Source organism: Solea solea, chromosome 10 (genome assembly GCF_958295425.1).
Source record: "Solea solea chromosome 10, fSolSol10.1, whole genome shotgun sequence".
NCBI lineage: Eukaryota > Metazoa > Chordata > Actinopteri > Pleuronectiformes > Soleidae > Solea > Solea solea.
In genome coordinates this window covers 5,379,881-5,393,575 of record NC_081143.1, presented here as the reverse complement: position 1 = coordinate 5,393,575, position 13,695 = coordinate 5,379,881, and the positions used below count along the sequence as shown (strand labels likewise).

The following is a 13,695-nucleotide window of genomic DNA, read 5'->3' as shown; positions in this document are numbered from 1 at the left end:
TGCCAGGGGCTGGAGCCAGTTATTGTTTAATGTAAATAGTTTTTTTTAGATGAAAATGGTTCAACGCTGCTGTCTCCTTGGGATTAATCTAAATATTTTAATATTCTATCATTAAATATTTCCATTTTTCTTTTGGATGGATATTGTATGATTATTAGGACTCAGTAAATGTTATTATTTGTTATTTTATAATAATACAGGTGAGGCTGTTAAGTACACAATGATGTTACAAAATGGAGGGAAGTGTGATGGTGGAGTGTTTTTATTTGTCATTTTTCATATTTACCACACACGCTGTGTCTCCATGGGCCAATAAACATAACACAATCTTCATTTTATAGTCTTATTCCCATTACAAGGCCAGCTCATTATCTGTAATCATCCTGCTGCTGCTGTATTACATGATGGCCCTCCGCAGGAGGAAGTCCCGCCTTCTCTGACCACCGAACACCCTCATTGGCTGCTTGCACGTGTCAATCAAACAACAGCCATGTCCTCGATGGCTCAGATGGAAAAAGACAGTGGGCTCCGTTTGACTTGTAGAGGATTTGTCTCACCGCGCTGCCTCTGAGGACTCAACTATATATATATGTATATTAATATTTATGTATATTTAAAGACAGAGAGACATAGACACAGACTCCGTGTCTTTACCCGCGAAGAGGAAACGCTATAATGTTTATAATTAGACGCTGAAACAATTGACGGCGGCGCAGCGCTGGCTTGTGTCGAGGCTCAGCGGAAATCAGAGGGTGTTTTCTGTCAAACACACGCAGACAGAGACACGGACAGAGACACGGGCAGAGACGGAGACAGAGAAGCAGCATCGATGCGCTTCACTTCCACTGCGGCCGGCGTTTGAGGAGACAAACAACTACAGCGTCCAGATGATGTCAGGGAAGCATTTCAAGGCTCACGAAGTGAGCTGCTGCATCAAGTACTTCATCTTCGGATTCAACATCATATTCTGGGTAAGTCCTGTGTTTGGGCCTGGTGTTTCATGTTGAGGAGCAGCCGCTCTCATCTCTGTGTTTATTTAATATATATATATATATATATATGTGTGTGTGTATATATGTATATGTATATAACGGGCGGTTTCATCCCTGCAGTGTGTGTGTGTGTGTGTGTGTGTGTGCACTTGCTCCTCCTCACCATCAGCTGCTTTTGTTTTCCCTCCTCCCTGTTTCTGTTGTTGTTGTTGATTTTGATGATGTCAGCATCAAAGCTCTGATAAAGATCTGTCCTGGCCCGTGTCTTCATCTGAAGTGACATGAAGGACATGTCACTGCAGTGTTTTGGTTGCATGTGTGAGGCTGCAGTGCTGATCCATGATCATCCTCATCCTCCTCCTCCTCCTCCTCCACCACTGAGGAAAATGAAAGAGAGAGCGAACGTCTGTTGTGGTTGTGACCCAGTGATCATGATGAATCTGGGGAAGGCCCACTCTGGGCCTCCACTGACATCTCTGTCATATTTAGTGAACGAGGACAAGAAGAAGTGGAGGTCAGACTCAGACATACTCATATAAATATACACAGTGGGAAATGGGAATAACAAATGGTCTTTTAGTAATACCAATTATTCCTGTGACTATGTCGGTGTAGAACTGCGAGGATTAGTTTAGTCAAAGCATCAGAGCAAAAGCAAAGGTCACAGAACTGTGCCGAACAAGAAGACATTAATAGTAGTAGTTGAGGTTTATTGTCACTTCAAAGCAAAAACAATCTCATTCCTGTCCCTACATTGCAGATTTAACACAATTAAAAATGGTCCCCTAAAATCCACCAGTTAGTAAATGTGTAAAAGTACCTATCATTTTACCTTGATGCCTCAATTATTAATATTATTTTTATCGTTAAGAATGCAGCTTTTCATATAAAGACAATTTAAACCCCAACTAAAAGTTGTATTTGAATTTAATTCAATATAAAGAAGATACTGTATCACCACACCGTAGCTCTGAGAGAGTACAGACAGAAGACGTCAACATTTGGTGATTTAGAGTAAATCTTTAGTACAGAGGGATGTATGTGATGTGTTTTGTCTGAACAAAGCTTGAGCAGATGCAACAAAGCCTCTCATGTGAGAAGCTTCAGCCGAGAGGATGTTTTCAATCTTCACTTTATAACGAATTATAAGACAAAGACTGGATTAAACATTATATCTTGTCCTCACGGACCCCAGTCTAATCTGTGATGTCCAGACTATCTAACATGGTAGTAAAATAAGTGACACTTTTTAGCCTGTGGACTTAGGCATCCCTGCCTAGAGATAGATTTCTACTGTTATTATGGAGCGTTGTCATGTCAACACTTTTGCTCTTTAGTTTATTCTAACCAACCCAAGAGATGCAAATCTGCCCAGTAATCTCAGTCTTTACTAAGCACCTATACTGTAAATATAACAGAAGCCAACAAAAGTTTACGTCACGATTATCCTGACCAAAATAATTGCAATATTATTGCGATGACTGAAGAGAATGTGTTGTAAAATATTTGTTTTTAGGTTAACTTTTTTGCTTTCTACACTTAAGGTCGTCAGAGGCATTGCAGAAAGGATACATATTTATTTTAGTGAAAAATAATTTCAGAAGATCATAGATGATGAACAAATTAGTAATAAGTCATAAGGAAAGATGCAGCTCCCCAAAGGCACGTTGAGAAATAGATCACAAGCATTGTATGCTGGTGAGTAAGACAGGATTTTTAAAGTCACTCACATAAAATTATTGATGTTTTTCTTAATTCATGACTAACACGATAATAGAAATTCACCGTGATTAACTTATTGTAAATGCTTTCAATCCTGATAAGTGCCATCCCATCACTATATTACAGTGTAAATCATTCACATATCACTTAGTCTATAAATGATAAAGTAGTATTGATGAGTTGCTAAGCACTCTTGCCTTTGCAGCAAGAAGACCCGGGTTTGCGACTCGGTCGCAACAAGGACCTTTCTGCATGGAGTTTACATGGGTTTTCTCCGGTTTCCTCCCACAGTCCAAAAACATGTAATATGGGGATTAGGCAAATTGGACACTCTAAATTTACTGTAGGTTTCTAGGTGACCCTCATGTGGCCGATCAGCCAATTGAAAAATGTCTTCTGTGCTCTGAAACCTAACCTGAAATATGGTTTTGAACTTTCACTCTGTAGGTGGAAGTCTGTAGTGGAAACTTGAACAGTTATACGCTTACGCTTAGGCTGTTAAAAAATAAAAAAATAAAAAATGCCTTCTAATGTGGGAGTCTCCTGATGGCCACAGCCTTAGATATTTAGAAATGAATCCCTGCCAGGAAAGTCTGTCTGTGTGTGCTTCAGTGTAATGACGACATGTTGCAGTCACAGAAAAATAATTCCACTCTCTCATCTCTTCCTTGTCAGTTCCTTGGAGTGGCTTTCCTTGGCATTGGGTTGTGGGCATGGAGCGAGAAGGTGAGTTTGATTTTATGTGTGAAGCATTTTTTTATTTTAAAAGAAGAAAAGATCATTGACATTCACCTCTTGCCATGTGTGCATTCATCTATCTGCACAAAATGGAAGCAGTGGCTTTACAGAATCAGAAAGGAATGTCATGTTTTCCGGTCGGACACCCGTCTGAACAATGGACTCTGATGTATTTCACAGACCGAGTCACTGTGTGCTCTCAGAGGAAACAGACAGAAACTGAAGCACTTCTTCAGATCTTCTTCACATATTGCTTTGAACTATTGATTGTTTTCATTGTTCCCCAACTGACAATTGTGTCATGAATATTCAACTATAGCCATTTGGTCAATAAAGTGAAAAATGCCCATCACAACATCCAGCACTCCTAAACCCAAAGAACTTCACTTATGAGAAAACTATGACATTTTTGCTTAAAAATTACACAAATGTGTGGGTCAACATTTTGGGGAAATAGACCCTTTCATTGTATACAAACGTCACAACAGGTAAGCGAAGAGCGTGTATGTCCATGGTCCTCCACTGAATAATTCTGAATATGTTCTTTCGTTGCTGATTTAAGGACCGCAAACAATACCTAAATAAATTAGTACTAGCTGACGGCACTGGCCTGCCTGACCCAGCTTCCATAAAAGATTGGCTAGATGATATTAGTTATTATTTTTTTGTTGTTGTTTTGTTTTACTGCCATGTTTCTACAGGAGCCTGCATGGTCAAACCAGCCACTGCATGTTTTCAAACTTATTACACAAAAGAATGACTGTACTGAGATGGACTTGGACTTGGACTTCAGTGTGATTTTAAACAATTCCTCTCGACCCTTCTAACTTTCCCTGAATGTTTCTGTCTTTTGCTTCATTCACAGGGCGTCCTCTCCAACATCTCGTCCATCACAGATTTGGGGGGTTTCGACCCAGTCTGGCTCTTCCTTGTTGTCGGCGGTGTGATGTTCATCCTTGGATTTGCCGGTTGCATCGGAGCACTCCGAGAAAACTCCTTCCTGCTCAAGTTTGTACGTATGCGTCCTCCTCGGTTTCATGATAGTGTTGGTTAAATTCACATCACTGACAATGTTTGTGTATTTTCAGTTCTCCGTGTTCCTGGGTATCATCTTCTTCCTGGAGCTGACTGCAGGAGTCCTGGCCTTTGTCTTCAAAGACTGGATCAAGGACCAGCTCAACTTTTTTATTAACAACAACATTCGGGCGTACAGGGACGATATTGACCTGCAGAACCTGATAGACTTCACCCAGGAATATGTAAGCACGGCCTTGCTTAATCCTAAGTATTGATTTCACTCCAGTGTGGCTCAGCGGTGGTTGCTGCTCTTTCAGAGAGGGGAAGCTCAGGTCCTTACTAATAAAACAGTACATATTTGACCAATTATTTTATGACATTTTAGAGGAAGCAGAGCTTCCCTTGCTGTCACAGAGCAGTCATTGTTTAAATCTTGAGAGAATTGTGTTTTTACAACACTGTGAGACATTATTGACACATGTGTGATGCTTTGTCGTCTTTGTAGTGGGAGTGTTGCGGAGCATTCGGAGCCGATGACTGGAATTTGAACATATACTTCAACTGCACTGATTCAAACCCAAGTCGAGAGAAATGTGGAGTGCCCTTTTCTTGTTGCACCAAAGATCCAGCGGTATGTCAAGTCAGATTTTACTATCTGTACCGTCAAGATTCATGATTTTATTTTCCATTTGTACAGTTATAGTACCTGTGAATGTTTGTGCAGGCTTCTTGAGTCAGTGGTATGAAACAGAAGAAGTAATAATAAGAAAAGAAGGCTCACATAATATAATAAAGTACTCTTACTTGCAGTGTAGCATTTATAGGAGTGCACTTCACATATGACAACAAAAACTCCACCCAAAAAAAGCCATACCAAGAAAAATGGAGATACGGACCCCTCTTCTAGAATGTACCATGATCCACTTGTTTGTCCCGGGACTGGGGTTGTGGTGTGTATGGAACAGAGCAACAAAGGCCCTGTTTATTAACGTCCGTCCTCAGTGATCACAAGTGAAGACCACACGTGCACAGATGGCACTAAGTATGTCTGTTCACACCTGGTATTAAAATGTGTCTTGGATGCATCTTCTGTGAGCACATATGTGATCTGGCGTCCCTGCTCTTTATTCAACTACACACTGACATCATGGCTTTATACTATCCTACATTGGCTTAATGGATTTATTAACAAACCCAGGCCTGTAGTCATAGTATAATTGAATTTCCTTTTATGGTGAAGAACAAGAGGCATATGGGTGTAACGTGGTGTTCTCATGTGTTAGAGGAATTTAAACTGAGTAAGTCTCTGTTGAAAGTTTTACACTGCTGCCAGTTGGAGGACAAACTGTGAATGTCCTCCCTGAGACAGATAGCTGTGTTATCTGCATCCTCCAGCAGCCCGACTGACACGGTCAGCCACCGTGGCTAATTTCCGAGAGAGTTCAGTCCTTTCCGTCTCTGCCAGCACAGCAAAGTCTGAGAGCAGCTGGGACGACTTACCTTAAACCAAGGCATTTTTCTGGCTTAAAAATGCTGTAACTGCAGTTCAACTGCAGTTGAAAGCAGTGACAGCACTCGGCTTCTGCGAAACAGACTTTCTTCACTTTGATGAAGGTTGCAAAAGCTTTTTTTTATTTGCTGACCCATGCAGGACATGCTCCTCCTAGAAGGTCATCCTCTCTGTAGGAAACACTTCCTATCCTGTATGTGTTCAGCTGTACAACAGCTACAACACACCATTTTAAATCAAAGATTTTTTTTAAATTATGTCAATTGTTGCTGTATGCAATGAATTGTACGCATTTAATGTAAAGCACATTGACTTTCTGTGTAATTAAATGTGCTTTTTTAAAATAAATTTAGGTTATTCATAGCATATTGCAGTTGCAAGTCATATAGGTTACTAACTGCTGACTATTAAAGTGATAAAAGTGATAAATAGCTGCATCAAATAACCATAGAAAGAAAAACACCAGCAATGTATGTGTCTATCATATTTTTTTACTTCCCTGCTGTGGACAAAACAGTCAGATAAATAACTTTTTTTAAAGGTTTCAAACATATAATTTGAAATGTTCAATGTTTTGTTTTGTTTTGTCCTAAAAGAGCCGAGGGTTGTCGGAATAGATGTGTGCATCATGCATAAGTTTCACATCTGTGCTTTGCCTTGTGATCATAATATGTGACAAATAAAGTTATACGGTCAAGTTTTCTAATATTAAATACATTTACAAATACATCAGACTAAAATGGAGTTTTCAGGTCTGGTTGAGTAACCCTGACCCCCATACTGCAGGCACTGGTGTAGTTCATGGGGGTCACTGTTGCTATAAAATCTCCCTGTGTGTCAGTGGTACAGTGGGTTGTCTTTCAACAGACAGATAGAGGGTTTGATCCCAGATTCCTCCCTGGGCAAGAATCTTACATTCAAGTTGCCCAGTAGTGTGACTGGGTGTGATAGATGAGTGCTGGTCATACAGTAGATTTACTGTGTGATTGAATGGGTTTGGTGAATTGGCAGAAACTGTAGTGCAATGCAGCTTTGAGTGGTCATTAAGATTAGAAAAGTGTGTTATAAACCAGATGATTTACACTCTGGGGCCCAGACCTGTCATCTTCAGTCAAGACACTTTCTTTTCTTTTTTCCCCACAGGAGGACGTCATCAACACTCAGTGTGGATACGACATCCGAGCAAAGACGGTGAGAAAACCTTTTTTTAATTTATTTTTTAACCTAGAATGAGACTCTCCATCACATAGAAACGCATGAGTGTAAACTGCTCGTGCTTATTTTTATCCCGAGGCAGATTTATATGTCTTTATGGGGTCATCCGGTTCTCCACCATGGGCACAATATTCTTTCTTTCACTATGTTTCCTCACTCTTCACACTCCACACAGCAGCTGGCTCTGCCTCAGCTCTTTGGCTCCTGTGGTATTACTCATGCCACAGCAATGCAATGGAAATTGAGAATCGAGACCCCTCCCCCCCATCATTAGCTTAGGCCGTACTATGTACGTATGTAAGGAATAGGCCGTGTTTGTTTTCTTGACTTTAAATGCAGGGGGAAAAGTGGAGCCAGAGCAGGAACACAGTAAACTGAGTGTGTGTTTACAACCCTGTATTATGGCAAAATAAAAAAAACAGTCAGCAGTTACAAACGCACATCATCAAAGATAAATCATCAAAATTACAATAAGACAATAACAAACATTACACAGCCTAATGACAGAAACATAGAACAATGACACACACTGAGGATGGAGAGTGTGTAAAAGTGAGTCGTTTTTTTAATGATGTGTTTTGTTACTTTCCCTCCAGGACTCGGAGCAGCGGACGTTCATTTATATCAAAGGTTGTGTTCCACAGTTTGAGAAATGGCTTCAAGACAACCTGACAGTAGTGGCAGGGATCTTTATTGGTATAGCATTACTACAGGTGAGAAACAGTCTTAGCAGTTCCCTTTTACACCAGAACTCTGTCAAATTTTCATTGAACTAACATGTCTTTTTTCTTTCTTTTTCTTTCTGTTTCTGGATTCAGATTTTCGGCATCTGTTTAGCCCAGAACCTTGTCAGTGACATTGAAGCTGTGCGAGAGAGCTGGTGAGTATAAACAGTGTTATTTCACCTGGTGTGGGTAATAGTAATTATTCCTCAATAATCAGTGAAGCAGGCCAAAATCTGTGTTGATTGGGGACAACATTAAAAGAAATGTTGACTGGTCACTAACTGACCTTGTTCAAACCTGGAATTAGCCTCCGTCCTGAGTGATCTAGGTCTAAACGATCCCATCCTGAAGATCTGATCAGAAACCACATTCCGAGGTGGTGTGAGGACGCATTTGTCCACATTCCTGAGTTACATGCTCCCGACACGACATCACCCCTGTCCTCCAGAAGCTGCACTGTCCTCCCATCCCACAATGCATCCAGTTACATGTCCTCCTCCTCCTCCTCCTCACACACAAACCCTTTCATAATCTGGTCCCCTCCTACGTCACTGACCTGTTCCACCATCACACGCCTACTCACAATCTCTGTTGATCTGTGTCAAACCTCGTCTCTGCACCACAATGAACCCATCTCTGAAACTGGGGTGATGCAGCTTTTTCAGTAACTGCCCTCTCTCTTTAGAAAGTCCCTCATCAAACCCATCAGAGATTGTAATTACCTTTCCTCTTCAAAACCCACACATTAAAAGCGATTCTTTAATGTGCAAATACTGTTTGTTTTCCATGTGAAATTTTTTGTTTAATATAATTGAAGTGTTTTATAAATAAAATTCATTATTATTATCATTACCATTAAAGGCACAATCCGTCCTTACGATGGACTAGAGACTGCCATATCAGCTGATGTTGTCTCACCAGCTGTAGTTTCACAGCATTATGACACTTATCTGAGCTCATGTATAGTGCTTAACAGATGTATTAGACCACCACCTAAAACCACAACTGCCCTAAATTAACAGCATTGGTAATTAACAAAAATATTTTTTTATGATTCTGTAACAGTTAATACATCTGTACGTAGAAGCTCTTTAACCTAAATGATATATATATACATATATATATATTTTATAACTTTTATTTATCAATTGCAACATAAAGGGCATACAAGGATACAATGTCTTTTTTTTTTTTTACTTAAATGAACTCTAAATGATATTTTTAATGCTAAAATATAATTATTATTGTTGTCCATGATTTTGACTAAAAAAATAGTGAATTGCATTATTATTTCTTGATTAAGACGTCAAAATATAGTTATTTACTTGCATTCCTGAACAGAAAAGTTAGTTTTAGTGGTTGAATGTTATTCTTGATTAATTTCTGACTTCCCAGTGAGCCGACTCACAAATAGGTATAAAACGGTGAATTCAGTTTGTTTTTAGTTTTAAAGCAGTTTTTCTAAAAAATAAGGATTTCTAAAATACTGATGTTTTCTCTTTTTCCTGTGACAGGTGGTCTAATGAATGTGTTAAGCTCTGTATTCATTTATTTTCCGCACCTTTATTAACAGTTATCGACATATGATTGACTTTGAACGTCATGATTTGATCTGATGTGGTCACATGAGACACAACCAGGATGCATTTTAATGTCAGGTGTAAACAGTCGTTCTTGGTTGTGATTGGATCACTGAGGATGGATGTTTGTATTTAAAATGATATAAAACGTTCAATTTACTGGTTAACGAATGGCCCAAAGGGGACACATACTGGCTGATCAAACACTTTGAGACTGTGCAACTCTAATATATATATTTTTAATATTACCACCACACAGTGTGGCAACATTTGTGCTGATTTGATACATGTTACATGTTGATCATTCTTAAATCTGCCCCTTGTTTTGTGCAGTTTATTTACCTAAGATCTCCATGGAGTCACCAAAGGCCAGAAGGATGTACCAGGTTTGTACTGTTTGATTTCATCATTAACATCGCTGTAGATGCGGGTGGGCGCCTTCTCTTTGACTTGTGTTTACAATAAACAACCCATATAAACACATTGCTATTGTACAGTAGTACAGGTGAGCTCACTTTCCCTGATCCAAATGTACTTGCGTATATTGCATATATAAATATATATATATATATGTATACTGTATGTATATATGTATATTGTATATATCTATATATCACATGTTCCTTGCGTCATTTAGTCTCTTTTGTTGTGAAATCAACATGATATTTTTCATACTGTATGTAGATATAAATTGAGCAAAAATAAACATACAAAGGGCACTGTCGTAGAAGTCAAGGAGGTAGCAGCCTATTTAGCCTAATGATGTAGTCATTAATCATATTTCCAATATCCAATAATACATTTTAAAGTCAATATCAGCTATAATATTCTGCGTTCCTACTATGAAACAAACTCAGTATTCTTTTTTTTCCCCCCGCCTGTACTCAATGTACAAATGGAGTGTTTGCCTGTGTTTTGCAGAAAAGTAAAATAGCAATTCTTTTTTGGGAGATGAGGCTATAAATATTTCTGTATCTTTGTTTCCACAGGACTCTGCAGTTTGGACACCAGCAATGAAGTGTGTCCATGAAGAGGAGTCTCATTCATGTGTACATAATAAATATTAGAGTTATTTTTAGAGTTATGTGGGCCTGTTTTTAAAATTAAGCAAACCTCTGAGCTGTACTGTAGCGTCTTCATACAGTATTATTAAAAAAAGAATGCAGCGTAGGCAGGTCACATTGTTTCTAAAAGTGCTGTGGGTTTTTCTGTCTCACAGCTGCAGTTTAAACACTGCATGTAATGGCTGAAGTGATTCTGGAAATGCACTGCATGCCTTTTGTCTCCTGGTAGGACATTGGCTCTCCTAACTGTGTTTCATTCATGTAAAGTATTTTAAAAGAAATAGTCACTAGAGAAAATTGGCTGGTTAGCACTTTTTTTGTTGTTTTGTTTTGAATGTTTAAGGATCTACTTAAAGCTACAGAGAATTAACTTCAAATTTATGTCCACAATTTGGCAGCAGAATCTGAACTGAGGTGGACACAGTCGTATCATTGATGTTTGTAAATTTTCTATGAGTTTGACAGTGAAATTTTATTGAAAAAGTGAAAGAACAGTAGAATAACACATGGCATGTAAATAAGAAAACTCAGCCTTATGCACTTTAATCTTCATATGAAGTGACTATGCTCACTACAGCCACTTAGCTTTTGCCACACTTGTTATTTTAGTCGAGCCTTGGCCACTAGAGGGGGCACTTTGAAGCTGCGTCTGTATCTCCATGGTGCTCCACACTTACACACATTCATCTTAAGTTTAACCTGAGGCAGCTCGACAGAAAAACAGCATCATCTTCATTTCTATTGTCAGTTGATGTTTCTCAAATGATTATGAATTCCTGTTGTGAAATCTATTGATGAACCCTGTTTCACTGGAGAATTAGGATTCAAGCTAATCTTAAGGCTCATGAAGAAGATGCACGCTGGTGGCCTTCACACAGATGTTCTCTCACCAGCAGTATTTCTACAAACTAAGATTCTGTTCATAGGTTTTGATTCTTTTAAGTTATCATAACAGTGCCATCATAGTATGAAACTAAGAAAAACAGTGATTTCATGTGAAGTAAAAGAAATGTTTTCCTGATTTACACGCTTACATTTGAAATGATTCATGTAAAAAAAGTGGCCATGTGTGAAAAAGACTTTTTATTCCCTTTGAAGTCTTCATATGATCGTTGGTGTTGACTGATCTCACTCTTTCTTACCACTCAGTGCCATACTTGCATACTTTCTACAGACTCCTGATTTAAACTTTGTGTCTGTTTCATGATAAATGGATCGTGGCAACTTGTAAATATACTGTATATCTTAATAAATGTGTTTGTTTGTACGTCTGTGTTGTCATGTGATGTTTTAGTCTTCTCAACCAAACAAACGATTATAACTTTTCTTGTAATCATGTAGTTAAATTAGGCTTTTTTCATAGCAGGATGATGGTAATCCAGCACAAGTCTGGGAATCAATCCCTCCATGTACACAATGAAAACAGATTATACAATAACAATAGATAAAAGCCACTCTGACACATTTTTCTTTTGATACTAAAGTACAGTAAATGTCAAATACTTTTACTAGTAATAAGTAATATTTAAAAAAACTTCTACCAAAGTCATTTTCTGGTAACATACCAACATACTTTTTACCCTTTAAGGTACTATATATAAGACTGGATATTTTTCACATCATATCAAAACACTATGTAAAATTGGCAGGGACTAATCTAGCACATTTACATTTATATGTTCATTACTATGTATGCACTGTTCCATTTTAAATAAAACCCTAACCATTACCATAACCAGTTAATGACTAAACCTAACCACTATTCAAATCTTAGCTCTAAATTTAACCAGTTGAGGTTCTGCCTCATGTGGACCAGGTTTAGGTCTCCATGAGGACTACTGGTCTGGACAAGGTCAATATGTATATATTTATGACAAAAATTACAAAAATACACACACGCACACACAGATGACAGATAATCTGTCATGTAAAGAAGATGTCCAGCACTGATAAGTGTGTATGTTTGCTGTGTTATCAAGAGCTGATTACAAACCTCTGATCTGACCTTTGACCACATGCCTCAGTGTTATTTCCAGGCCTCACAGAGAACAACATCATGTTACCACTGATATAATTAATCTTCCTCTCACACTCACACTCATTCATTCATCTTCGGAGAATGCACTTTAGTTAGTTATGTTTCCTTATTTTATACATTGTTTTGATGATATGGTTTCACCTGACTCATACTTTTCTATTTACTGCTAGGAAGTTACGTTTTTGAACTAATTTGTCTCTTTATGTGCAGAATAGATCTTTTTTTTTGATTTGCCTTACCAACGGGAATGAAAACATCATGTCCACATATATGGATATGTGGATTATGGACATTTTATATACAATGCATATAAAATGTGTTCATTTGAACTTGTTACAATGTTTTTTTGTGTTGTCCCTTATAAATAAACTAATATATAATGACATTTGTGAGGTCTTAATGACATTTTCTGGGGATGAAGATTACTGCCCAAGGATGAAATGATTAGATTTTTTTGTGGTCATCTCGTTGTGGATCTGGATCCAGGATATTTTTCATCTGTTGACACTTGTAAAGTCAACATCACAGTGCAAACTAGCGGTAAAACAACAGCAGGAGAGACTGGAAGGAAATATGGAGCAGAAGGAACTTTGAAGGTTAGATTAACTATGAAAGGATAACTGACAAAAATGTTAATCCTGTGAGATAGAGACAGGGCAGTACACTGATACTTTGAGCTCTCCAGGTGCAGTTTTTACTGTAATACTGAGATTATATTTGCACATTGTCCACGAAAAAACCACTTAAGCATATCGCTGCCCCTGTACTACCCGGTATGTTTGTGTATCTGAATCATTAAATAATTGTACTGTAGCCCTGTCATTTTATATCATGTTCTATTTTGATTCATTTATAATTTCAGAGATATTCTCAGTGTTCACTCCTCACTGTGTCTCTGGCCATGACAGAACTGTGTCCAAAAGCAGCAGGACTCAGTGACATCAGAACTCTTATCTACCCCTGACAGATCAGCGTCCTCTCACTGCTGGAGCACAGTGAGGGAGACGTCAGATAAGAAGAGTGGAGTTGATGTTTGTGTGAGCTGGACGGGGATTGTACCGTCTCAGCGTCCTGTAAAGACACATCAGATCACT

The 13,695-nt window shown here is 38.4% G+C and overlaps 1 protein-coding gene across 1 annotated transcript; it reads left to right on the top strand.

Annotated features, from left to right (window-relative positions):
• The first annotated feature begins 496 nt into the window (after positions 1-496).
• On the top strand, positions 497-11,830 carry LOC131467546 (tetraspanin-5). The gene is made up of 10 exons (XM_058641519.1): positions 497-971; positions 3,390-3,440; positions 4,318-4,464; positions 4,541-4,711; positions 4,975-5,100; positions 7,123-7,170; positions 7,791-7,907; positions 8,013-8,074; positions 9,833-9,885; positions 10,489-11,830. Exons 1-9 carry the CDS (start codon positions 888-890, stop codon positions 9,843-9,845), a joined length of 819 nt encoding a protein of 272 aa, XP_058497502.1. The 5' UTR covers positions 497-887; the 3' UTR covers positions 9,846-9,885; positions 10,489-11,830.
• The last annotated feature ends 1,865 nt before the right edge of the window (positions 11,831-13,695 follow it).